Consider the following 27,038-nt stretch of genomic DNA (forward strand, 5'->3'; position numbering starts at 1 on the left):
TTATGGAAGAAAAAAGGAAATTTTCAGATGCCTCACATTTATTGTTTTGTAACAAATACAGTAGTTGAACTTCTATGGTTTGGAATAATTAATAATTGTAGCTCTAAATAATAGTTATATTGCAATTGTGTTAAAACACTATAATGTTATCATAAACATTATGAAATATTTATAGCCATAGCAGCACTGAAGCAACTTAAAAGCAAGAATGTAACTCCAGGCAAACAAAACTATTCAAAGAAGAGTCGCCAGTTTCCAAACATCTGGATGTTGAAGTACACGTGGTTAAAATATGACAGTGACAAAGGCATCATGTACTGTGCTCTGTGTCGGAAACATAATGTAAACCTAGGGGAGAAGACGCATAATTTTTGCTCTGGGACTGATGATTTTATTCTTGAATTAGTTGATGACCACCATAACAGTGAAGCTCATGCATGGGCTTCCTGTATGGAAACAGCTAGTAGTTCTACCCCAGACTCAGATACCACTCAGCATGTGTTAAAGAACATGAGTAAAGCAACATTGGGAAAAATTGAAAACCTCTTTAGAACGTGCCATGCCATTGCCAAAACTGGACGCCCCTTCACAGACCTGGACTGGATAAGTAAACTGGATGATACGAAGGGGGTGGACATTGGTTCCATTTTCAGAAATGACAAAGCAGCAAGAATCTTTATTCATTTTATTGCTGAAGTGGAAAGAAGAGCCTTGAAAGAAAAAATAGAAAAATGCAAGTTTTTCTCTCTCATTAGCGATGGCATTACGGACAGTGGAACAACAGAAGCAGCCCTTGTGTATATACAGTTTGCACATCAAGGGAAAATCCACTGCCAGATTGTTGGAATTCAGTCCATAGACGTGTATGATGCTTTGACAGTGAAAAATGCCATTTTAAAAACCTTACAAACCAATCTGAAAGTCAATTTGCCAAACCACGACTGGGCAAGAAAACTGGTTGGCTTTGGCAGTGATGGTAGAGATGTTATGGTAGGAGAAAATGGAGTAGCTAGACTATTGAAGGACATCCAGCCATGTATTCAGAGCATTCATTGTCTTGTTCACCATCTTGAAATGGCCTACAAGATGGCACTGAGGAACACTCCACTATTCAATATACTTACGGATCTATTAAAAAACTTGTACTGTTTTTATCATGACTCTCCAATGAATAAGAACGACCTTAAGCTAATTTGTGAAGCCCATAAAGTGACACCAGTGATTCCTTCTCGAATTGGTGGTTCTCAATGGTTTCTTCGCTTACAGACAGCTCTTCAGATCCTTCTGAAAGGTTACCCAGCAATTGTCCTACACCTGAGTAAGGTAAATACTTTTTGAAACTATAGGATTTGAATAACAACTGAAAAACTAGAAGTTTTCTGTCAGTGTTTTAACACCTTGTTTTTTATGTTGAGTTCCAGATGGGACAAGAATCAGACTCCTCAAATCAACAAAAAGTCAAAGATCTCCTGAAGTTTCTTCTAAAAACAGAGATAGTTAAATTTTCTCACTTCTTATTAGATGTCATTAATGTCCTCAACATTCTGTCTAGTGTTGCCCACAATCAAAACACTTCCATTGCAGACGTGTTTGCTACGATTCAGTCAACATTGGAGATACTCCAAATGTATCAAAAAAGGTTGGATATTAACAATTACTGCATATATGCGTGTCTGAACTCAAAAGAGAGAGTTTAATTGCTTAAGTATCATGTTTTTCCTCTCAGATCAGGGCCGCGAGAACGTCTGGTAGAGACAATCACATGTTTTCATGGTTACCCTCTTGTGGGAGATGGAAATATTTCAGCAACCCGATTAGAATTATTAAGCAGTCTCTTGAACCAGCTGCGAGATTGTTTTTGTGATGCTAGTGAAGATGTTTTGATCGCAAGCGCCATTGGAAGCTTTAAGCTATGGCCAGACAAATTCAGACAAGGTACACAAAGCACCCTGCAGTGGCCAATAAATGACTCCTTTCTGAACGGTATGGACTGCTTTAATTAATACGATTGTTCTTATAGAATTTGGTGAGACGGAAGTATCTCTACTGATTCAGCATTATGAGCCTGTCCTAGAATGGGCCAAAGTGAAAGTGGATGAAATTGAAACAGAATGGAATATGCTAAAAGCAGAGCTATATAATAGGTAATAGGCATGTTGTCTTAAATCCAAGTTTGTTTTACTGCTACACTAGCAAAAGGAACATGTTTAGTAATAAACGTTATCTTTTCTAGATATGAAAACGTCCGGAGCTTAACGTGGCATTTGGTAAATAGAGATTTTTTCCATAAATATCCAAACATTTTGGCCCTTATTGATCTTCTCTTGACACTGCCAGCAAGTTCCAGTGAAGCAGCACGAGGCTTTGGTCAAATGAAGCTGACAATGATGAGGCTGCGTTCAAAACTCATGTTTGAAAGCATGACGGATCTCATGGTCATTCAGCTGAATTCTCCCAAGATCAAAAAATTTGATCCCCAGAAAGCTGTTCAGTTGTGGAATGTTTCTTGGCAAAGGAACAGAAAGCTACAAGCTAATCAGGGGGATCCCAGTGGGATCCCAGTTGGATTATCTCCTCATGAGAATTCTGATTCTTCATCTGATTCTGAATGGGAAAGGGAAAGTTCATTTGGAAGCAACTAGATGTGCAACATTATTTCTGTCTCAATTTCATGCAAAGGCATTGTTTCAACAAATAACTGTTCAATAATCATTATTTCCTTCCCCCTCCAACCCCCCCCTCCAATTAAAAGCAAAGTGTGCAGTTGTGTAATTAAAGGAGCTGCAACAGCCATTGTGTAGGGTTTAATGTATTTTCTACCTTTTGCATCGAAGACACAAAACATGTTTGTTGAGTGCTTTAGTAGCAGCTTTGACTTTCCCACCTCATGAGACACACCACTTTCTAAAGTTGCTAATACAAATATATGTGAGAATGACTTTGAAGGGGGAGGGGAAGAGATACCTAAGAAATGATCAGACAAGAGAGGATAGTCCAAGGGAAGAAACTTAGAAGGGGTCTGCCCTGATTGATCAAGTGATTAAAAATGGCAGTGGGACCTTGTGCCTTCAGACTTGCAAGATTCTGTCAATGTAGCCTTACAATAAAGTAGAATTAGCTCAACTAGTTGTATTTCTTGTCTAGTTTACCTGGGGAGGCCTTCCCAGATTCATTGGACCATTTCAAATTTTCTTTATTTAGTTATTTTTTCAAAAAAATAAGTAAACCAGTCCTACAACTAAACTAGTTATAAGATTACAATCAAAACTATGGGGGACTATAAGAACGTCTCTACTTTTAGATTAATGTAGGGGACTTTGTGATTGATTAAATTTGGGGAATCATAAATTTGCATCAAATTGTTGATTACTACATATATTGTTGATATTTTTACTGGCAGTATAAAAGAAATCCTGCCTCTCTAACTTTTCCCAACTCAATTTTGAGTCTGCCTCCATCACCATCATATTGTTTTTTTCATGATTCTTAAGACCCAGTAGTTTCAGCTGTGGGAATGGAATGTTTGAAGCTTCCACCTACAAATTACATATTTTTCATCATATAAAATCACAACTTTTAATTAATTGTAAAAACAAACCATCCATCCATCCATCCACACCCAGAGGGAGAGAAATATACATACATCTACAGTATAAAGAAGATATCTCATGCATAACAATTTAAAGAGATTTGAATAGGAAAAGAAATGTGTGTTTGTTAAGGTAAAGACCTTCCAGGGAAAAGTACATGTAACAGTTAAAGACTTTATAAAATATTTTACTCCATAACTGGAGATTTTTTTGAAAATAATTGTTTACTCAAATGAAGTTTTAAGCCTTTGTTAAACAACTAGAAATAAAATAGCCTGCAGAAATATTAGAGTAAAACTGATGTGGGACTATGGACATCTCTGTTAAAACTTTTATTCTATTGACTACCAACGCTTTTTAACCATTTAGTATAAGATATCACAGCACTTGAGTATAATTTCTTTTATGAAATTAAAACATGCATATAGATTTTTGAGAAACGATATGATTTTGGAACAGATGTCTTTAGTTGAGTAGTTTTCATATTGAAAAGCTAGATGTAGCCAAGGTCTTTCTGTAAAGGAGGGCTAAAAATATGCTGTAACTTATCAAGGATGATAGGAGATAAAATCCAATATTGTTAGAAATACTATTTTCAAATATGGTGTAAAATATAAAAATGCACTGTAGGAATTTCCAAACATTTTGCCTCTAACAAGATACTGAAGAATGGAAATAAAATTCTTTGAAATCTGTGTTCGGCATTCCAACTATATATTTGTGTCACGGCTGAAATGGAGAAATAATTATTAATGTTCTTACTACTTTTTCTTTGTCTGGAAATGAAATGTCTTGCAATGTAAGTTCCACCCGGAGCATATTAATGTCTTTTATACTTGCATCATACCTTGATAACTTGATCTCCCAAAATGAAAGAATTGTTTTTTCTTAGCCAGTTAGTTCATTTATTTGAATGCTCTACATGGATTTGAACTGTTTGAATGGGTGTTGGGTAATGGGTAATTGTAAATGTTTCTTTAAAATCAATGCAAAATAATAAAGGGGAAAAAATGAAATGTAATACAGTGGATAATTAAGAAAACTCAAAAAGTCCAATGCAGAAGGAATTATGTTTGTAATAAAAACTTGAGGAAGCTATCTCTCTTGTCTCTCTCCCCTACAAACCTTGGATATGTCTTGTGCTCCCTGGATAAAAGTTAAATCCACCTGACTTCAGAAGGTACCATTGCATTTGCATAACTTCAACTTTCTTAATGCTTTCAAATTTTGCAGTTGCATCTGTAGAAATAGAACCTTGCAACCATCAGGTGCATGCAGTTAACTAATTGGCTCATGGAAAGAAAGCTTGGTAGAAATTAGGCATGGCACGAAAGTTCATTGCGCTTAAAATAGCATCTGCAGAAGGAGAAATTCTTTCCCTGGTTGGGATAGGAATCAGAGTCATTTGCAGGCAAATGTAAAGTAAAAATAAAATGAATATAAATTTGCATCATCACTTAAGTTTAAGTTTAAGTTTTATTAGATTTATAGACCGCCCCCTCTCCCCGAAGGGACTGGCATGTATTGCCTTGAATCTTTGCTTCCTATGCTCTTCCACCAAGGGATTCTATTTGGAATACAAATTAGATTCAGATACATATTTTGCTTTAGTATTTATGCATTCTCTAATCAAAGATTTGTAACCAACCTTCTCAGTCTTTGTGAAGAGTCTATGTACATTCTTGAAACAATACCATGCATACTTTTGATTGGATACGCTAAATTCTGTTTTCGGCACCACACTTTTCCTTAAAGAGCTCATGGCAGTGTACATGGTTGCTCTCTTTTCTGGTCCCTCTTTTTATCCTCATAACACACCTGAGAATTAGATTAGTTGAGAGAACTAACATGAAACCCACAGTTTCATCTTGATTTTGTACCTACCTATATATCACTTTTTCTTTGCTGATGTCCTGCAGTGTTCCATACCACTTGTGCTCTTCCCAGTCAAACTGACTTGTGGTAAATGTGTTCATCCTAATGGAGACTTAGGGAATAATCTCCTTGGGCAAGTCAAAAGGATCCACCACTCAGACCTAGTGAAAGCTGCCACTGCTTTCTGTCATCAGGACTTTGCTGTTGATAGAGAGTGGATCAAGACAAGAGTGGGATCCATTCAATCCAAAGTCCACTTGTTCTCAAGATTCTCTCAAGAAGGGGCTAAAATAATGCCAGAATTGTTGTTAGTATAGAACCTGTCTTAAATACCACTTGTTCGTCACCATTGAATGGTTGTTGAACAAATGACTGTAACCCAAAGACTCCCTGTGTGAAGGCAACAACTTAAAATGTATTCATTTGTCAGATTTCTAGGCCACTCAACTCAAGAATGACTCTGAGTAGCTTCATAAAGTTTAAAAGATCTTGCCAAAAACATTCTATCTCAAAGCCTGGGGCGGGGGGGGGGGGGAGACACACTTGCAAGCAGGGAAGGTGGTGATCTCTAGGGGAGGCAGTGACAGAAAAGGCTTTCTTCCTGCCTTGCACTGGGTGATATTGATGATTTAATGGAAATCAAAGCAAGCCATATAAGAGAGAGACACTACAGGAGAGAAGGCGATCTATCAATTATCTAGTCCCTATGCAACATAGGTCTTTATAAATGATAACCAGCACTTTGAATTGCACTCCAACCAATTGATAACCTGTGCTGCCAGGTAGTAGAAGGGGTTTTTTGCATGTAGTAATCCTTCAATAGAAGAGAATATGAATAATATGAAGCATGAATAATATGTTTAGCCCAGGATTGAACTGTATAGTCCTTGCTGCTTTCTGAGCTTGGGTTGCTTACCTACAGACATTTCATTATTTAACTAGGTACAACATTGGTGCTAGTGATGGCAGTGCAAACCCCACATTTAGCACTCATGATGTGCTAGATGTTGTTTTTTCAGCTCCAATTTGGAAACCAGTTATGTTCCAGTTATTTATTAGGGGAATCAGCCATTGTACTGAATAAAGAAGGGGCAGGATACTCCTTTTGTTTCCTCTTGGATCATACCTGATTGATAGTAACCCACAGCTTTGTTTATATAGTTTAAAGAAATTGAAATGTACGTCATTGTACAATTACATATAAAGTAAATTACAGTCTTTGTATATAGAGTATAATTAGGAAAGAAAGACAGGAAAATAGGCAATGTACAGTGAAATTTAATTGATTTTTTAAAAAACTTATATTCCATTTTGACCCATTGCTCCTCTTTTTTCTTATTTGCCTAGGTTTAATACCAGGTAAAACATTCATAGATATTTTGTTTGATTTGATCACTCTGAATCTTGGGTCCAATATGCTTCCTGATGCCTGGCTACATCTCTCTATGTATGATGTAAGTATCCATCAGGGCACTTGTGAGGGAAAAATCTAAAAAGTCCAAATAGAGACCATAATTATACAATTATGACTGCCAGCTTGACCATCCCTATGGACCTCTAGTGTATGTGATGTTGCTTTAGTTTTTACTTGCATATATTGCTAGGTGGCTGAATTATAAAACTTAGGGGTAAATAGTTTTAGAAGGATAGGACATATTGCTTGAATGGAGATGATGTTAGCAATTTATAAAGGGAGCTTGTTTACTGATATTGTGGACAACCTGCCTTCAAGACCAAGTGAAATGTAACATGAGGGTTGCTTTCATACTTATGTGTGTTATTTATTGATTTCGTAGATTTATATCCTGCTTTTTGTTGTTCTACTACTGTTCCTCACAATTACTGTATCCTGTAATGTCGATTGGACTGCAGAAAAGTGACCAGCCCAAAATTGTTGAGTGAGCTTCCATGATTGGGAGTGACCGTGGAGTTTCTAGGTCACCTGAGTACCAGCTAACCCTAAATTATCCCTTCTCAATTTGGCAACTTTAAAAGTATGGACTTCCTCGCTGGGAAATTCTGGGACAAGAAGTCCACACCTACAGACTGGGAGATCTCTGGGAGTTGAAGTCCGTACATCTTACAGTTGCCAGGTTAAGGAGTTCTGCCATAACTATGGAGAAACTCCCCATGACGGGAGAAAGCCCAGTCAACGCACATTTAAAAAGAATGAAGTAGACTGTTGCTTTGAGAAGGAAAAACATGATTTGTTTTTATTGGGCATTGTGGACGACAGGAAAAAATTATGGGAAGCTGCAGGCAAGTCAGAAGGGTATCTCAGAAAGATACCTCAGTCCAGTTGCTGAGAGATGTGGGGGGAAGCATTTAAAAGAGAGCTCACTTTAATTATCTCCGTGAAACTCAGTGGGGCTGGAAAACTATTTACAGTTTTCAAGATTCTGTATATTAACCTAAAATAACATTAAAGCAATTGGGGTGAGGTAGGGGTGTTCAATTCAGCCTCGACTGCTGATACTAATGGCTCTCAAGTACGAAATATACCTTACCTAACCGAAATCTGTTTTTTTTTTTTTTTTGGCATCCTCTGCTTGCCAATTAGGAAAGCTTTGACAATGACACTTGTACTAAATGACAGTTTTCTGCTGGTGAATTATCATAATCACTTTAAGTCCTCTACATGTCTGTCCAATTATTTATCTATCTAACTCCCACCTAATGGCTTCAGTATATTGGGCTTTGATTTTCATGCTTCCCAAGCTCCATGGCTTGCTGGGAATTCAAAAAGTTGAAGCCCAGCAACAATATCCTGTCCTACATTGTGCATTCCTAATCTTTTTACTCTGTGGGATCATGCATTCATCTCTGTGTTTGCAATTCTATGTTACAGTTGCAGAGTCTATCGTTATTCCTACTTGTGAATTTGGACACAGTGGACTGGCGGAGATTCTTACATGCAGCTTCCCAACCTTGGCCTATTCCCTCTGTAACGGAACTGCTTGAAACATTACAGAGATTTCAAGACGTGGATACTGAAGGATCTGGATTTGTCACCCAGGAACAATATGATCAGGTTCCAGTCCTTTATATTTGCCTTTTTAAGCGTTTGTGACTGAATCTTACTGAAAGCAGTGAGATAAGCAGGTAGCCAAGCCTATATTGTGAGATCATGTCACAATCAGTGCCCATCAGTGCAAGCAAATTTTTATTTCGGCCAACCCTAGTCAAAGTACCCCTCTCTAAGCATAATTGCTCAACCCCACCTCCTTTTTATAAACATTGTGGCTTTTCAACACTTCTCTGCTATGCACGTAGACTTAGGAGGTAAACCTCATTGCATGCAGTGAGACGTATTTCAGAGTAAATATGTATTGGGTCGTACTTTACATGTGGTTTGTGGCTCAGCATGGGCCACTGTGTCTGTGTGTCTGAGGGTATGTGCTGATACGTGTGAAAAATGAAGACAACTGAATAGAAGTCAGTTTCACTCAATGTAATTAATACATTAAATAACTTCATTTACCTTTACTTTAGGTTTCATTCTGATTTGTAAATATCTCCCCACTGTTTCTTTGGAAAGACAAAAGAGCTGAGGTTCTCAAGAATCTCTGTGGTTCTTGAGGCATAGTAATACATAACATTACTGCTTTGTGCATAGTAGTACGGTGGCATACAATCAGAGAATCTATGTTCAGTCCTCTTAAGCGTGGAGGACAGCCCAATGGCATATTCCCCCTCTCAAAAACATTTTTTTTGAAGGAGATTCTTTGTCTCCACTCTTTAAAATATTCTGATTCATGATAATTTGCCACTGGGCTCCAATTTAACTAAGAAAGGGATGAGTAAGTTTCCCAATTGTTTATATAAATTACAATTGAACTATTTCTAAAATCATCTAGAGAAATACAGTAACTTGTATTTACATTTAAAAATCATTCGTGATGACATTATAATGGAACTTCAGTTGGATAAATATACAGCATGGGAAATCTAAAAAGGATCAATTGAATACACAGGAAGAATTAAAATATGGAGTGGCATTAAAATCAAAGGACTGACAATGGAGAAAAGTTGCAAATATTTTGATGTTTTAAAGCAAACAAACCCTTGCATGCCCAAACCATCTTTCATCTTTCAACATGACTCAGAATTTTTTTTGTATTATTTGCAATAATACAATCAAAACATTTAGTATTTGTGTTGGACCTATAATACAACAAGCAAATATTATGGACTGAACACTACAGGTAGTCCTCAACTTACAACAATTCATTTAGTGACCATTCAAAGTTACAGGAGCACTGAAAAAAAGTGACTAATGACCATTTTTCACATTTATGACCATTGCAGCATCCTCATTACATTCAGATGCTTGACAACTGACTCACATTTATGACGCTTGCAGTGTCCCGGGTTCAGGTGATCCCCTTTTGCAATCTTCTGACAAGCAAAGTCAACAGGGAAGCCAGAGTCACTTAAAAACCATGTCCCCAACTTAACAACTGTAGTGATTCACTTAACAAATGGGGCCAGAAAAGTCGTAAAATGGGGCAAAGCTCACTTAACAAACTTGCCATGGAACAACATACATTTTGGGCTCAGTTGTGGTCATAAGATGAGGACTACCTATATTTGACTGAAATGCCTTAGAATTGATAGACAACATCATGCATTACATACAAAAGGATACAAAAACTGTTTTATTTAACAGGGAAAATGGGTAGTCATGGTTTGTTGCAACTGAAGCAGACACTGGAGGATAAAGTCAGAAGCTTAAATGATTATATAAATGCAAGCAAAGAGAAAGTCCTAAAAATGTCTAACAGGAAAATATTTTGAATGTGACTGAATCAAAAGTAGCCTATAATACAAAATTGTCTAGACAGGTTATAAGGCAAAACATGACGGTGGAAGAAAAACAGCATATTGGAATTTTAAAAAAAGTATGGTTCTGATGTCTTCAAATATTGATACAATCACAAGATTGAAAAAATGCTGTGAAAGTTTATGTACAAATTGTATGGAACTTTCACATTCACACAGATTGAGATTTAGAACACAATTCACCAAGCATCACAGTAGTTGAAAAAAACCAAGTTTTACTTATAGATGTGGTAGTTCCAAATAATAAAGTAGCCCAAAAGTAGCTGAAAAAGATTGTAAAATATCCTGACTTAAAAAGTTAAATGGAGATTATGGAATAAACCAGCAGGTTTTTTTCCTAATAATTATTTGAATTTTAGGAGCTTTAATAATAAAATTTGTCAAAACAACTGAAAAAATGGAATTATTCAGGTTTACAGCATGTATCTTACAAATAGCAGCTCTGCTTGGAAGCACATATAAATTAGAACAGTTTATGGCAATTCATTAAAAAAAAACCTTTTTACAAACACAAAATCCCTTCATATAGGACAATTCATAGACTTTCAAATAAAATTTAAATTGATACCTAAACTGCCATCATTTGCCAAGTGATCTTCAAAAGAGAATTAATCATTAGTATCATGAAAGAAGTTTGAAAGATACATGATGCTATTTTTATTATACTAAACATTGAAACTTCATTTGAAGGTTTTTACAATAATCATTTCCTACCCTGTAATCTTTTTCCTCGAGAGACTTTGATTTTGTTTTCTTTTGTTTTTGTTTGTTTTGGTTTTAGTTTTTTTTAATTCCTTCTCAGCAGTTTCCTTTTTGGGACTCAAAACAGCTATTACTTCTCCAACTCTGGTTGCTAGCAGCATACTCTATTCCACCATAAAGTTACAGAGGTTAACAACTTATTTTTCCAGTAATATACATTATCATAGTCTCCTGCTCCATAAAAACAGGTAGAAAAAAATAGGATATTGGAGAAAAATAGTTCTAAAATTATAATTTAGTAAATACGTTGTGTGAATTGAATATGAGGAAATTATTCCATGGTTGGGATTAAATATTTGGGTAAATTTGTCCCTGCTCAGTTAATGAATCAGCTTTGCTTTGCATTCCCTTTCCAAATCCATTCAGTTAACATGGGAATTACTTCTTTTGCCACTTAAAATATCATGAGAGAATTTTGGATTAGAGAGAAGGAGAGAGAATTCTTGCTTTCTCCTCTCCCAATGGTTCATGTTTAACTGCTCAGCTCAGGGGTGTTAAACTCAAAGCCCTTGGGCTGAATCTGGCCCACAGAGTGTTTAGAACTGGCCAAAGTCGCGACGACACTGCTCTGTCTCAATGCTCTGAGATCACAATCGACACTTTTGCCACTGGAGGGTCCAAATGGATCTAAACTGTCTCGAAGAGACAGTGAACAGGAAGAATACATCTAGCTGAACTCGGGGATATCGCAAAATCCCCGAAAGAAGCAAGAGAAATTTCTTCAAGCCGGTTACAAAAAATCCAGCCAAGGCTGATGAAGTCGGGGCAGCCCCAAAACAGAAGGAATGGAAAGTGAAAGTGTTTCCAGCTGGTGAGGAATCTTTATTGTTTTAAAAGAGAGACTGCCTATAAAAACTTTAAAAGTGATTTAAATTGAAGAATAGAAGAATCAAGTGGCGAAACTAAACTTGCAACGGTTCTGGAAAGTGGCTATCCCAATTTTTTTTAATATCTTCATAGATGAAACCTTTACAAGCTTTTTAAAATGGACGGATTAAGTCTTCTGTTTCTACCTTTTTTTTTCTGTGACTTTTGGTGATTCATAGATCAAAGCTTTCCTCTTTCATCACTGTGAGTATTATTATTTTTTGATTAATTTAAAGACTGGACCTCTTTTTCTAATTTGAAATATAAAACAGATATAAAAAAAGAAATATTTTAAAAGTGCTACGTGCCGGGAGGTTTTGTTGATTGGAGCTTGTGTATTCAAGCGGAACCTTTGCCTTTCTTTGCGGTTTGTTTTGACGGCTTGTTGCAGAACGATAGGGGTAAGCCAAATGTCCCTTTGAAGCATGTTTTCTACAAAAAAAGAGGGGAAAAAACGACTTTTGTGAATCCATGTTTTAACTTTAAAAAGCCTTCCAAGCGAGAGCTCTTTGTTTAAGATGGCAGAATGGCAAGAAAATAGAGAGATTGTAAGCCTGCAGACAATATTTTCAGAATTACTAAAATTAACAAATACATATGAGAGAATTGAATAAAAATTGGAACTTTTGGAACCGTTAACAGAAAAACATGATCGAAAATTTGATGATGTTCACCAAATGCAAAATGAGGGGATTAAAATTCAAAGAGTTGAAGTGGAAAATAAATATAAAGCAATTAAACTTGCTGACATTTATGGTAATTGGTTTGTTTTTGAAAATTCAAAGAATGGAATACTGAAAGAGGAAATAAATGGAGAGGAAACCTATTTCAAAGGGCAAGACATAGAAGAAGAAGAAATTTATGGACTATGAGACTTTATTAACGAAAATATGGATAACACTGCTGACAACTAAAGACAAGTTGAATAAAGAAGCAGAAAGAGGGCATCAGGATTATATGAGAGATCTTACAAGCAAGGAGAACTAGTCCACACAAAGCTGATTAAGAAGAAGTTTAGAAGATTGATACCACAAATGGCAGAGGACATAAGATTGTTTTGTTATTGGAAAGACACAGGTTGATAGATGGAAGAGTATAATTTAAAACTACTAGCTAAACCTAGTGAAACTTAGTGATAATAGAGATAAATATAGTTAAATAAAAAATTGATAATGATAATACTGTATACAATGTGTAGTGTTATGATAAGCCATAATTGGATATGAACATTGAATGATATATATATTGAATGAGATTATATATAAAGGTCAATAATAATAATAACAATTTAAAAAAAGAAAACTAAATTAGACAGACTTAAGTTTTGATTATTAGGGGGAAAACGTTGTGATATAGAATATAGCCAAATAAAGAAATAATAATAATAATAATAATAATAATAATAATAATAATAATAATAATAATAATAATAATAATAATAATAATAATAATAATAATAATCTATATATATATGTATGGGTATAATATAAGGAAATTGGATGTAAATTGTAAACAGCAATTTGGAAAGCAGGATTAGAAAACTTGGTTATTAAATATTATGGATGTTTAGCTATAATAGGATATAAGGATTTAATGTTAATGGAGGATTTTATAAATAAGTAAATGAAATGCCAGTATGTGGTTATGTATTAAATTTTGCTATATTTTAGGATGAAGGACACTTAAACAATTATAGTCAAATAAAAGTGGAGGTACGATGATGGTAATATGTATAAACATTTGAATTAAGATACTAGAGTTAATATGAATTATACTTGGTGGTAGAAGAGATGCACAAAAACCGTTTGTGACCATCTGATACACTTTCTACAGGATGTAAAGAAGGAGGATTTTTATGTTTGTTTTGAAAATTAAAAATAAATAAAAAAGTTTTTGGCAAAAAAAAAAAAAAGAACTGGCCTGCATGGCCGCCCTGGAAATAGCAAAGGACTGGCCCCATGGTGCCTCTGTCAGCGAAAATGGAGCTTGGGAGGAATATATGCGGCCTTCACAAGCTCTCTTTTCCCTGGCAGAGGGTTGCAGGGGGCTGTTTTTGCTGGCAGAGCACTCAGGCCATGACAGGCGCACCTCACACGAGTGATGTCGAGCTGGCCATGCCCCATGCCCCCCTCCCCCCTGAGGTCAAAAACAACTCTGGTGCGGCCCTCAATGAAATCGAGTGTGACACCCCTGGCTTAGGTCAAGTCTATGAAAAGAATATATGTTGTTTGAATAAAAGAATGCATAAGAATTTTGAGGATTCTGTACTAAAAAAGAAAAAAAAAAAGGGGGGGGGGAATAAAGGGCTGATGTATTTATACAGAAAGGCCTGTGTTCTTGGATTCAAAAATCCCATTCTTGTGCATTGTGTTTAATGGGGATGCTCAATCAAATCCTATCATACTAGCATTGGACAAGATAAAAGGGGCACAGGGAATCAATGAAGCTGAGCTGGAAGTGGAGGGATTTCTCAATATATAATTGGAAAACCAGTTTGGAGTTGTGATTAAGGCACAAGGCTAGAAACGAGGAAGCTCTGGATTCTACTCCTGCCTTGGGCACAAAATCCAGCCTTAGACTCAAAGCTCAGATCTAGGAAGAAAGAAATGGCAATCCACCTCCAAAAGTTTGCCTGGGAAACTGCAGGGACATGTTCAGGCAATCAATAGAATTGAATACGGATTATGATATCCTACTTTGAAGAATTCAGTGAGTACAAAGACCAATACCAGGTAAAGTACTGGTGTTTATTTAATAATAATAATAATAATGTAGTACTTCGGATGGCTGCCTTCCACAGATTCTGTCCTAAATAGGAAGACTTTCTCCAACAGTTTTGCAATGTCATGTCGTTTCAATAAAGAATGGAGTGGGTGTTTTTTCTTACCATGGATTTTAATATGTGGTAAAGGCTTATCAAGTGGTAAAACTTCCCCACATTAATCATTCAGCAAGCTCGTGGTCTATATTCATTATCCTTCTTTATGTATCCTTTCAAAAAACATTGTCATGTTTTCAGGAAAGAAATGGAAGCAACAACAGCCTCCTCTTCAAATCATGGGACAGGAAAAGATTTATTCCCTATTCAGGATGATAAACCCACAAAGAAATGTAGATCTGTTTTATGCACACCTACACAGAATTGCGGTATTTTGCTTCATATAGGTAAAGAGAGAGAAAACAAACCAAAACAGAAACAACACAGGAAGTTGGGTAGAACAATTTTCGGGTTCAGCATCTCATATCCCATCCTCCGATGTTTAAAATGATAAATGTGGGTGGGAGAGAGAAAAACAAACAAAAGTGTTTTTGAAACAAATCAAGATACTAAATCCACCCATAATTTTTAAGAATCAATTCTCAAAATGAAATCCCGATAATGTTATTGAAAGGTAATATCTCATTAGAGCTTTCTAATTTGATGATGTTCCCAGGACATACTTTCCACTCATTTTTGAAGTGTGGAAAAGTTCAAAAACTGAAATGTTGTGAACAGTCGTAGTTCAGAGGATAAGGTTTTCATTTGTTTGCTTTAGGTTGGTCTGTGGTTTAAAGGCAGGGAAGATTTACCCATTCCAGAAAGTCCTATAGAGCCTTTACCATTTAACCGTCAGAAGCATCTCATAGAAGTAAGTATAAATATTCAAAGGCCATAATCCAAGAGAAAAAGAGTAAGGCCGCCATTTTCAGTGGATTCCAAACACTGTATGTTATATTCCAACAATTCTGAAGTAATGGGTGAATGTTATTTGTAGTTAGTTTTTTAAAAAAAATATTTCTGTTCTGAGGCACAGTTGATAATTTGCTTGACTTTCAAATCTGAACATAATTCGTTTTCCATTTCTGATTATTTGTAACAATTAAATTCAGACAGTTCTGCTTTCCAACCATGGAGTTATTTCCAGATCTTAAAATAAAAAGTTTAAAAAATGATGGTTGGAATGAGAGAGGGACTTAAACATTTTAATGAATGGGGAAGAAGACAAGATTTTAGAATTAGTAATTTTATGGGGATTTTTCCATGCATGTAGATGCAATAATACATATACATTTTCATGCTGAGCCACAACCAGTCTTATAATTTCTCAAACCTTGTCAAACCGAGAAAGAGATTTCTGTTTTTCTTACTTATTCTCAGGCTGTGTGACTATTTCTTTGAAATTCCTTTCTATTGTATTTCAGAGATGATCATATTTCTTGTTATAAGTATTTTCTGTGTTATGAGTCTCCCTGGTTATCCACTCTTCCTCCATTCTTAAAAGCTTAAAGAATTCTAAGAGCATAAACAAATGCCCTACTAGTAAGGCCAAGGCCCATCTCAAGTCAATATTTGTTCCTCACAATGACTAACCAATGCTTCTGGTACCTGGAAGCAGGAACAGAGACATAACCTTCTCCCACTCCCTATGATTAGATCATGCTATCTCCAGCCTGTTGCTAATCCTTCATATACATAGTACATCTTTTAAAAACATCCAAATTAGTGACGGTTGTTATGTTTTGTCATAATGAATTTCAGAAGTTGCTTATGTGCTGGATGAAGATTGGGGAAGGATGAGGTTCCATTCTGTATCTCCTTCCAATCAGTCCATTCTAGTCTTTAGGAGAGGAATAAAAACTTATAACAGAATAACAAAGTTGGAAAGAAACTTTGGAAGTCTTCTTGTCCAACCCCCTGCTCACAGGAAACCCTATACCATTTCAGACAAATGGTTGTCCAATCTCTTCTTAAAAACTCCAGTGTTGGAGTACCCACAACTTCTGGAGGCGTTCCACTGATTAATTGTTCTAACTGTCAGGAAAGCCCTGACAGGAAAGTCCTAGTCTGGACTGCTCCTTGATTAGTTTCCATCCATTACTTCTTGTTCAGCCTTCAGGTGCTTTGGAGAATAGGTTGAACCCCTATTCTTTGTGGCAACCCCTGAAATATTGGAACACTGCTATTATGTCATCCCTAGTCCTTCTTTTCCTTAAACTAGACATACTAAATTCCTGCAACCCTTCTTCCTGTTCACTTTCTCCATGATACATACAGGTTTATGCACACAGGTCCCCTTAGTTACCTTTTTTCTAAGCAATATTCTATCCTTTTCTCATATGGAAGTTGCTTGAGCCACAGGTAATCTTGGCTGCTGTCTTATACATCTTCCCACTGTATTGCATATTTTCTCAAATATGGTGACCAGAAGTTGCACGGTATTCAATCAGCCTACCATAGATTTGTATGAGTCTATTAAAGGTTTGGCAATAATCTTTTTGCCTTTTACCATCCTGAATAGTTCATCCACAAACTTGGCCAAGAGTATACTTTTTCATCATTTTTTGCAGCAATCATTTCTATATGCATTTTTCTTCAATCCCACCTTTTTCACTTCATAATTCCGTCAAGCATCACTTTTCATACTTCCCACACTTATTCTGAACCTTGCAGTATAATTCTTTTCACACTGCTCCAAGTATATTCAATATTTTTTCCTTAGTTCTATTTCCTATTCATTCTGTTAAGAGGTTAATGCATTGTATGTTTTTATACAATCACTATTCTCATTCATTCTTTGGTTCCTGAATGTCCCAATAACTTTTTCTGTATTGTCTCTTCTTGTTTCCCTTCTTCTACTCATTCACTTTTCTTCCAATTGTACTCATTCAGGGTGTTGTATGGTTTTCCTTGGTTCTTTCATTATTTATTGATTTGAATTCAATGACCTCCTGTCTCCCAGGAGTCATTTTGAGTGGCTTGTCATTGAATAGAAGTTTAAAAAGAAAGGAACTAAAACAAAAACACAACAACTACCAGAAAATAAAAACAGAATAACAAAATAACAAAATGAATAACAAAATATGCCTTTATATATTCACTAAAAACCTTTCATTTTTGTTGGAATAACCTTGAGATCTAGAGTGTTAAGATGTACCAGTAACTATCCTTTATTTGTGGATTCCTACTTTCATACATGTGTATTACAGTATAGTTGTCATAGGTTCATTGTTTTTGACATGCATAATTGTATTTGCATTCATAATTAAATCTATACTTTACTTCCTTGCATATATTTATCAGTTCCATTCCAAAATCATGTCATCTTTTTTCAGAACTATTGCAGATCTCTTTTTCCTGCTTTTACAAACAGAGACTCAACCTTCCTTCCTTACTCATTCACTCACTCACTCACTCACTCACTTTATTTGACTTCCCTTCCTTTGCCTTTCCTGATTAATTCATCCTTATATAACTTACTCTTTTTTCATGCTGTTGCAACCTTTCATGCGTTATGGTCATCATTAGATGAGTCTATAGATAATATCTTCTGCTGTCCATCAAAGCTTTCATGTAAAGATGTTTAATATCACAGTAAAGGCCTAGACTAGGTTCCCCACCTTAGCTACATACATACTGCTTTGTTGTGATTAAGCAAAATATTCAATACAGTACGTCAATTAATAGAACTGTTTCTTTTTGCAGTTTTTGTTCACTTTATTTGCTGATCCTGAAAAAGACCCTCCTCAACTGAACTACACTAAGATGCTGCTCTACTTCGCCTCTTACCCTGATGCTGTAGATGGTGTCTATCGAGCCCTTAGTGTCGCAACAGGGATATATATTCAAAGGAAGAGGGAGAAACACTTTTCTATTCCTCAAATGGTAAAAAAAAATACTTGATAATAAAAATCTTGATTTGGTTGGTAACAAAAATATATTTGTTCCATAAAGCCAGCCTCTTCTAATCTATCATTATATCTGCTGCCCAGAGCTTCTGGAGAAAAGGCAGGATGCATGTGCAATATACAGAATAAATAGTACCTAAGTCCAGTTAATATACCAATGGACCAGATAGTAATAAGAATGCAATGCTTGGTAGTCAGGCTTTGTGTCCATTGCTCATATTGATTAGTTATGTTCAGTTCTCTGTTGCAGCCAGTCTTGATGCCTAAGATGGGGCTAGAACTCACAGTCTCCTGGTTTCTAGCCTGGTGTCTTAATCACTAGGCCATCTTCAAGGAAATCTGAAAAGCTTAGTTTAAGCACAACAAACACGTTTCAGTAAACATCCTGGCAATATTATAAAATTGCAGACAAGAATACAATACCAGTTAAACTGATTGAAAAAGAGTGACATTTTTACAGTAGTACATACAGCAAGGTTTCTGCAGTTTAACAGAGTTAGCAAAGGTTTCATTCACACAGAGGAACATCCAGTACTTTAACCCTTCTAAAAACAATGTTTGGAAGTTGTTCAGGGTTCTAGGGGCAGAACTTGGGTTTCATCTCCTTGTGGATAACAGTGGAAGCTGACAGTTTGGAATCCCTTTTTATGTACTGTTTCATGTACTGTTGACTTTACTGTCAATGCACAACATGTGTGCAATGAGATTGGCTGAGCCTCCCTTAGTACACCTCCCCCAGCACAAATACATCTCTATTATAAAGTTCTTTATTTTTTCATTTTCATAACATATAATCACATGTATACTGTTTCATAGCCAACGTCATGTTATATTACTAAATGTTTACATCAATTCATCTTACCAACAACTCCCCAAAACAATTATTGGCTCTTCTGCTCTCCATACACCATATTTGTACCTTATCCATCACTTTCTTCTCCCTCTCTCCTCCCCTTCCCTACCTCCTTTCTTCCTTCTGTTATCCTTCCCTTCTCTACTTCCCCTTCCTCTCTCCTCCTCTCCCCTTTCCACTCCTCATTTCTCTCCTCCTCTTACCTCCCCTTCACCCCTCTCCTATCCCTCTCTGCTTCCCTTACTTCTCTCCTCTACTTCCCACTGTTCATCTTGTTTACTTGGTGTATTTTAGCTTCTGAGCAAGCTCCATTTTATGTTGATGGTATTTATAATTCCTTTTCAATATACATATTTAATTTTAACATGTACAAATACATCTCAATAACTCACAATGAAAGAAAGACAGACAGACAGAAAGAAAATCCCTAACCCAGTAAATCATACTAACAAGCACACAATCCTCTATACATATGTATAGAATATGTACTGAATATGAGATACAGACAGCGAGAATCTGAGAAGGAATGACATCTAGTTAGAGAAAACTGCAACATCCTGGCTGGCTTTATTGTAGGTGTTCAAAGCTGTAGGTGCTCTTTCTGGCAGACACATACCTTGCAATTGGTCATTAAGAAACTATCTACACACACACACCCCAAAAAAAACCTTATGTTATATTTGGTTTGTCTTTCTTAGTTTATAACATCTGCTGAGCAGCTCATAACCGCTGCTGCTCATGATGAACAGGCAGAGGAGGAGGCTGGTGAAGAAGGGGAAGAAGAAGAGGAGGAAGAAAAGGAAGAGAAGGAAAAAGAAGAGGATGCCCTGTCTATTGGCAATGATGGATACATCTCTCTGGCTACACTTCTCCATGTATTCCAGTATGAAACAAACAAAGCTTTTGACAACCACAGATTTAGTAGTCAATTGACAGAAGAGGACAATTATGAGGTTGGTTAATTAGCTCATAGCTCCTTTAATTGTATATTTATATACTTTTTTATCCCAATGTTTGTAGCAAGTAATATCTCAATTATTGACATTTAAGGAAATGGGGTAAGTTTGACTGGCATTGTTCTTTTTCTGAAATAGGAACAAATTAGAGCTCTTGAAGGGAAGAAAAATATGTATTTGCACAAATGGAGAGGCTGTGATTCAGTATTAGAGCTATGCAGAGTGAAGTACATGTAGTAGATGAGATTGTCAGTCTTTTTATTTGTTTTCACCCAGTTGGAACTCATTAGTAAAACTGTTCTGTCGGGTCAACAATAATCTAACCAAACTTTAACAAAGCATGGTAAGAGTTTTGTTGACTAAATTATGTTTCGCATTTTCATGCCCTGCGTCTCCTAGGATAGCTTATGAATTCCTCCTGATCATGATATATTACATTTGCAATTGTAAAACCTTTATTTGATAATGGCTTTTATTGAATGATACCTGCTTTGTTGTGGGATGTTTCCAGGAAAATGGATATCTGATTTAATAATAATTATAATAACAATTATTTATTTGTCAGTGCACAACATATGTACCCTGAAATTGGTTGAGCTCCCACAGTGCGTGCGCGCACACACACACCAACACAATACAACTCACAGTGAAGACAGAATTACAGGATTAATTTAAAGTTTGTACTGTAGTATTCTGTGCTACAGGTAAGGATTTGTGGGTCTTGAAATGTGCTCTCCCACCAGATCTTCCAAGCAACAAGTAAGTCTTGTAGCAAAATCAGTGCTGGCCAGAAAAGTCACTCGTTTTACTACTTCAGTATTAATGATCAAGTTATGAAGCTGAAAAAGAGATCTTAGCATGACACTCAGCCTTCTATAGCAGTGTTTGCATATGTTGCTTGTTGTTTTTTCAGTTGGTTCATTTACCAATAAACTAAACTCTCTTCATTTATTTTTAAAGCATTTTATTAAGGTATACAAGGATCTTGGCTCTGAAGAGCTGCGGCCCATCAAAATTAAACTCCTTTTGAAGCACCCCTTCATTCAAGACTTAATTAATAACTATCAGGGGTACAAACTTCCTGTAAGTATCGTTCTTTTGAAATAGACAATATCTAGGCTTCTAGTAGTAGCAGTAGTTATTGATGGTAGCAGTAGTAGTGGTAAGATTAATAATAATAATTTAATAATAATTTATTAAATTTCTAGACCACCCCATCTCCCCGGAGGGACTTAGTAGCAAGTAGTAGTAGGAGGAGGAGGAGAAGCATTGAAGGCATGTTTGGCCTATGTGATTGTGTACATGAGACCATGTACCCAGCCTATTTTCTGTGGAAAATAACAGAAACAGGAAACAGAATTACTTTTGTTGTGTCATTGGTCCCCATTGTTATTTCAGTCACCAAGCAGCTGTTTTAGTTGCCAATCAATAAACGTTTATATTTTATCTCTGTTCTTTGTGTAATAAAGAGCTATCATATTAGTGATACTTTTCTTCTATGGTAAAGTTGAGTTCAGTTTGGTCTTCAAATTCCTGCCTGAAGATGAGCCAATGTTGTCTCCCTCTAGAATCATGATCTTCAAATCTGAATTGCCCTGGGACTAATTATATTATGAATAGGCACTTCATATCGGTTTCCTGAGAATAAACAGTTGGATAAACACTTTGAAGATCATTGTTTCCTGCCTTGAGCTTGTTCAATCTCTTTTCCCTGAAGACTCGTGGACTAATATCTGTAAATAACAAACAGGATGAATGAGGCCAAAAACAGATGATAAATTATAAGAGCCAGCCAGGCCTGTCAACCGTGGATCTTCTTCTGAAGATTAGAGATCCTCTTTATGTATGAAGAGAAGCAGAGATTGAAAAAGAACACTTTCATTCTTGTTTTTTAGTCCCATCAGAGCTGGAAATATATATTTAAATTTATGGTAGTCTTCTAGATGTCACCCCTATCAACAACGCAAGGCAATTCCCAACTTAAGAAACATCAAACCAAAATAGTCCAGTAAAAGTATACTCTAAAAGGCATAAGATCATATCTACATTACCTGTCAATGAACATATCTAAGCCTTTGGCCAGCAGTAAATCTGCCACTAAAACCAGACACTCAAGAACATTGTCCTCAGTTATAGAAAAGAGCCTTCTTAAGAGCCTTAATGACCCTCAGTGAGGAAAGAGCCACTGCGATCTCAGGAAGAGGTAAGCTATTTCCAAAGGAGGAGGTTGCAAGTAACAAATCCCTGGGCCTCCACCCAACTTATATGGGATATAGTACTTTGGTTAGCTCATATTGGACAGGCAGATTATATTCTGTAGGGTCTCATTGTAACCAAAATCTGGGCATTAAAGGGTTTTATAGGGAACTAGCTGTTAACCCGGCATTGCCAGGGTATTAGACGTTCACAAATGTCCGGATCAATGTAATTTCTAATGTTGGATTTTCCCCCTTACCAGAAGGAGCCCCCTTGTGGAGTACTGTGAAGCCGTTACCATGGCAACTCTACTGCGCTGTACAGTAGAACCCATTTTACGGCAGTACAGTAGAAGCCATTTTACGGCAGTACAGGCTGTATCTTAACAGAACAACACCCCCCCCCCCGAGGGGTGTTAGGGGTGTCTTACCCCCACAGTATTTGTTTCCAGAGAGTAAGTCATCTGCCATTTCAAGTTTGGTTGAAATTGCTCTGGGCGTTCCAGAGTTATGCTGGAATATATACACACACAGCCATTTTTATAAATATAGATAAAGGTAAATAATGAGCACCTGGAAGCAAACTTGTGAACAAGGCGAGCTTCGGCAATATAAGGATTATCCAGCTATAACAGCTTCCATCTGTGACAGATGCATTTTGCTGTAGTGTGCAAGTTATCTTCAAAGGAAGCTCCATGTAGAGCAAATTGCACTAGAGAGAGGATGAGGACATGACTTACTGATGCCAAAGCATACCCATCCATTGGAGGAACTGAATGTGCACCTCAGTGGGAGAAACCTACATCCTTTTTTGTGTGTGTGGCAAATAAAATAAGACATACTTTCAAGGTAGCAGTGGAAATGTTAATGTCCAAATTTGGTGCACCTATGATTTGAACCCAAAGCTAAGAGTTTGCTTTCTGTTCCCCCTCCTGCATTTCTCATTCAGCTGGGGAGGAGTAAAAATTGTCTTTGAATTGAAAAGCCCTGTTATCCACCCCTTCCCATAAAAAATTCCTCCAAACCACATAAAACAAATGAGATTGCAAATAAAAACCTTACCTTTTAAGAATAAAGAAAAAAAAATCAACAGAGCAGTATTGTTCAGAGATCTTTTATGAGATTAAGCTGAGCTAACTGAAGGTGTGGTTTGAAAGGTGAAAGCTATGCCACTTGCAAAGCTGACAAAACCAGAGGAGAAATATAGCACGTTGTTCGAATGAAAGAGGATAGTGGCTTCTAATACAGCCTACACATCTTGCAATTCATTGTGAGTCAAAACATACTGCTACCAGTAAATATTGTGGCTTGTTTGCTGAATACAGATGTGGCATGCATCTTGCTTTTCACCTGCACCAAACAGATAAGCACTTTGAGCACTAAAATCAAGTTGTGAAGTCGTGTCAAACCCATCGCGGCCCCATGGACAACATTCCTCCAGGCCTTCCTGTCCTCTCCCATCCTCCAGAATGCATTTAAGCTCACGCCTACTGCTTCGGTGACTCCATCCAGCCACTTCATTCTCTGTCGTCCCCTTCTTTTGCCCTCAATCTTTCCCAGCATTAGGTTCTTCTCCAGTGAGTCCCTCCTTCTCCACTCCCAAAGTAGCAGACCCTATCAGGTCTCCAGGTCAAGTGGCAAGTCAAGTTTTCAGGCTCTTCCAGAAGACTAGGTGAATGGGGCAGACCTTACCTCCAACAGGAGCATATTCTAGATTGTGTACCACTCTGAAACCAGGTCTCTGTATTCATACAAGATCAGTTGTGTTGGAGATCTGAGTTAATTATTTCCAGCTCAGTTTCTATATGGTTGGACCTCTGCAAAGTTAGTTCTTTTATTGTATGGGTTCCATACAAACATTCCCCACCCAACCAGAACAATTAAGATTGTAATGTTTGCCTTCAATTGGCAATTTGCTGCCATTACCTTCCCATCCATTCCCAATCCGAGTTATAGCAGAAAAGGTGAAATAACAAAAATGTCTTTCCCTTTCTAGTACTTGAAATATATGGGGGTACTTTAAACTAAACTTAAAGGCTGCAGAACTATAAGCCTTCTGAATAAGTTACCAAACTGTAACTTGTAAAACTGTGAGATTTCTATCTTTGTCCTAGAAGTTTTCAAGGATTTTGGGTACGTTTTGATTTTTTTCTTTGCCTTCCATACAACAGTTGTTGTTTCAGGAGAAATTCAAGGACCATCCCTTTCCCCAAGCTCCTACTTCATTGTTTAACTTCATGGGGAGACAGCAGAGTTCAGGATTTAGTGAACTGGTTCTCACTGGCTTACCTTATTAGTGATGAATGAAATTAGCCTACAGAACAATTGTGTCTAACAGAGATCTCTAAAGCTTTGCACTGCTAGGGCCTGTTAAAATTTGAGTGCATCTTTTTCTTGGTGGAGGGGATTCTTGCTTGAGCTCTTTTCCTGACTTAGGTCTTATAAGAAAACGTTAGCTGAAACATTTTGCAGTTTCTCTTGCAAAAATGCAAGTGAAACAAACAGGGTGAAATTGATGTGTGTGTGCATATGTATTCTTTTTTTATGTATGTCTATTGGGACCCATAGTTGAGCAAAGGCTTTCCTAGACACAGCTGCTCCTCAGTTACCTCCCAAATGTCTTGGAGGATCCCCCAAACTGTGCACAAGGTCTGTGTAGGGCAGTGCGCCCATCCAGGATCAAAAATGGAAGGTCCTTGGAATCTGTAACAGTATGTAGGAAAGCCGCTGTGGGGGAGAATGGAATAAGGAAATGCTGCCTAAGAGACAGCATGGTCCCCAACTTGATAGTGGGCAGGGCAAAAGTCACAGAAGGGACCCTTCCTAGTTTCTTGGGCTATAAAGAAGATGGCAGGATATTGTACTTTGAGACTTGCAAAATTGATGTCAGCAATACCGGATAAACCAGACAGGAAACACAACCAAAGAAGCTAATTCTACTTTATTGTAAAGCTACATTAACAGTCTTGCAACTTTGTGGTCTTCTTCTGTTTCATTTAGAGCCTAAGAAATTGGGGAGGGTCCCTTTTGAGCCTCTATCTCTGCCCACTATCCAGCTGAGGGCTATGGTTTAGGTTTAGGTTTAGGTTTATTAAATTTAGGTTTGTGCCTCTTATTTGACTGGTGCCTCTTATTTGACTGTTTCCTAGGTAGCATCTCTTCACCCTATCTCCCAAGGTCTTTCGCACATACCATTATAAGAGCCGTGGTGGCATAGTGGTTAAAATGCAGTATTGTAGGCTAACTTTGCTCACTGCCAGGAGTTCAATCCTGACCAGCTCAAGGTTGATTCAGCCTTCCATCCTTCCAAAGTCAGCAAAATAAGGACCCAGATTGTAGCTGACTGAACAAAAAGTTTTTGTTTGTGTGTTGGGGAGAATTGTTTGTGATTACAAATGCCATTCATTCATAGGAATAAATTTGTATTGGGATCCTAGTGTGGTAAGGACTTTTCTAAAATAACTTACTTATAGCTGGTACAAACAATTCTCACCCCAACCCATGAATCAATGTTCGATTTTTTGGGTTGATGCAATTTTGATGCAAAATTGGTGGGCAGAGAGCACCTGGGGATGCTGTGATAACATCCTGTCAATATCTTAGGAGTGGCCCTCTGTTTATCAGCAGATAGCTCTTAGGTATCTATTATTCCCCTTCCCTTGGCAGGTGTTAAATTAGAGAGCTGGTGCCTCTGCTTTAACTTAATAGCAGCAAGTAGGAATACAGAGAAGAAGCAATCAAATAAAACACCAGGGTACAATTCGCAAAGCTCTGTTAAATAAAACTTCTAAGTGCCCCGTGGAGGAATTGGGGATACACAAGAGGGCCTTCATTGGCTAATCCTTTCGGCGCAGGGCATTTCTTGTATGTGCAAAAGGGAATAAGCGCTAGCTGCTCACCAGTCTTCTATGGGGCCAATACACTGCAGCACATACAGTGATGATGACAGGTATGAGGATGTCCTTGTTCAAATAATTCAGTTATGCATTGGCACCAGCATCTGTTCCAATGATGTACGTAAGTCATATGCCTTGCATGGTGATGTCATGACACACGTATTTTACTCTGTCTCCAGCCCGTGGGGTAGTAGAAGGTTCATTGAAACATAGCTCTCAGTGCTGAGCAAGACCCATTTTATTTTGCTTTTTAAAACATGTTAAAATGGGTAGGAAGGTGGGACTGAATTCTAATAATATTATCGGTACGCAATGTGAAATCATCCGGGTGATGAGATTGTTAGAACACAAGCGCATTGAAAACCTACTGAGAGATGATATTCCTTTGTATTGTTTCTAGCATATTTTGTTTTCTCTGTATTGCATACACCAAGCTACACACACTCACACAGACACTCACAAATACATATTCTGTATTCTTTCTGCATTCCTTCAGAATTCCTCTTTTCTACTCCTCTCTTTCAATCTTTCCTCTG

The 27,038-nt window shown here is 37.0% G+C and overlaps 1 protein-coding gene across 4 annotated transcripts in view; it reads left to right on the forward strand.

Moving 5' to 3' along the window:
• Positions 1-27,038, forward strand: part of SPEF2 (sperm flagellar 2) — a gene marked incomplete at its 3' end in the record, with an annotated part of 113,731 nt that overhangs the window by 85,292 nt on the left and 1,401 nt on the right. For 2 of the 4 annotated variants that reach the window (XM_081942873.1, XM_081942874.1), the window contains exons 31-36: positions 6,813-6,919; positions 8,314-8,496; positions 15,473-15,565; positions 18,400-18,579; positions 20,154-20,408; positions 21,372-21,494. In XM_081942873.1, coding sequence (XP_081798999.1) covers positions 6,813-6,919; positions 8,314-8,496; positions 15,473-15,565; positions 18,400-18,579; positions 20,154-20,408; positions 21,372-21,494 — 941 coding nt within the window. Of the gene's footprint in view, positions 1-175; positions 1,324-1,421; positions 1,640-1,726; positions 1,936-2,020; positions 2,145-2,233; positions 2,643-6,812; positions 6,920-8,313; positions 8,497-12,029; positions 12,089-15,472; positions 15,566-18,399; positions 18,580-20,153; positions 20,409-21,371; positions 21,495-27,038 lie in introns of those variants that run through there. The other 2 variants (XM_081942872.1, XM_081942875.1) reach the window with 2 other exon arrangements.

The sequence above is a fragment of the Natrix helvetica genome (genome assembly GCF_964273705.1).
Source record: "Natrix helvetica genome assembly, chromosome: 2".
Lineage (NCBI taxonomy): Eukaryota > Metazoa > Chordata > Lepidosauria > Squamata > Natricidae > Natrix > Natrix helvetica.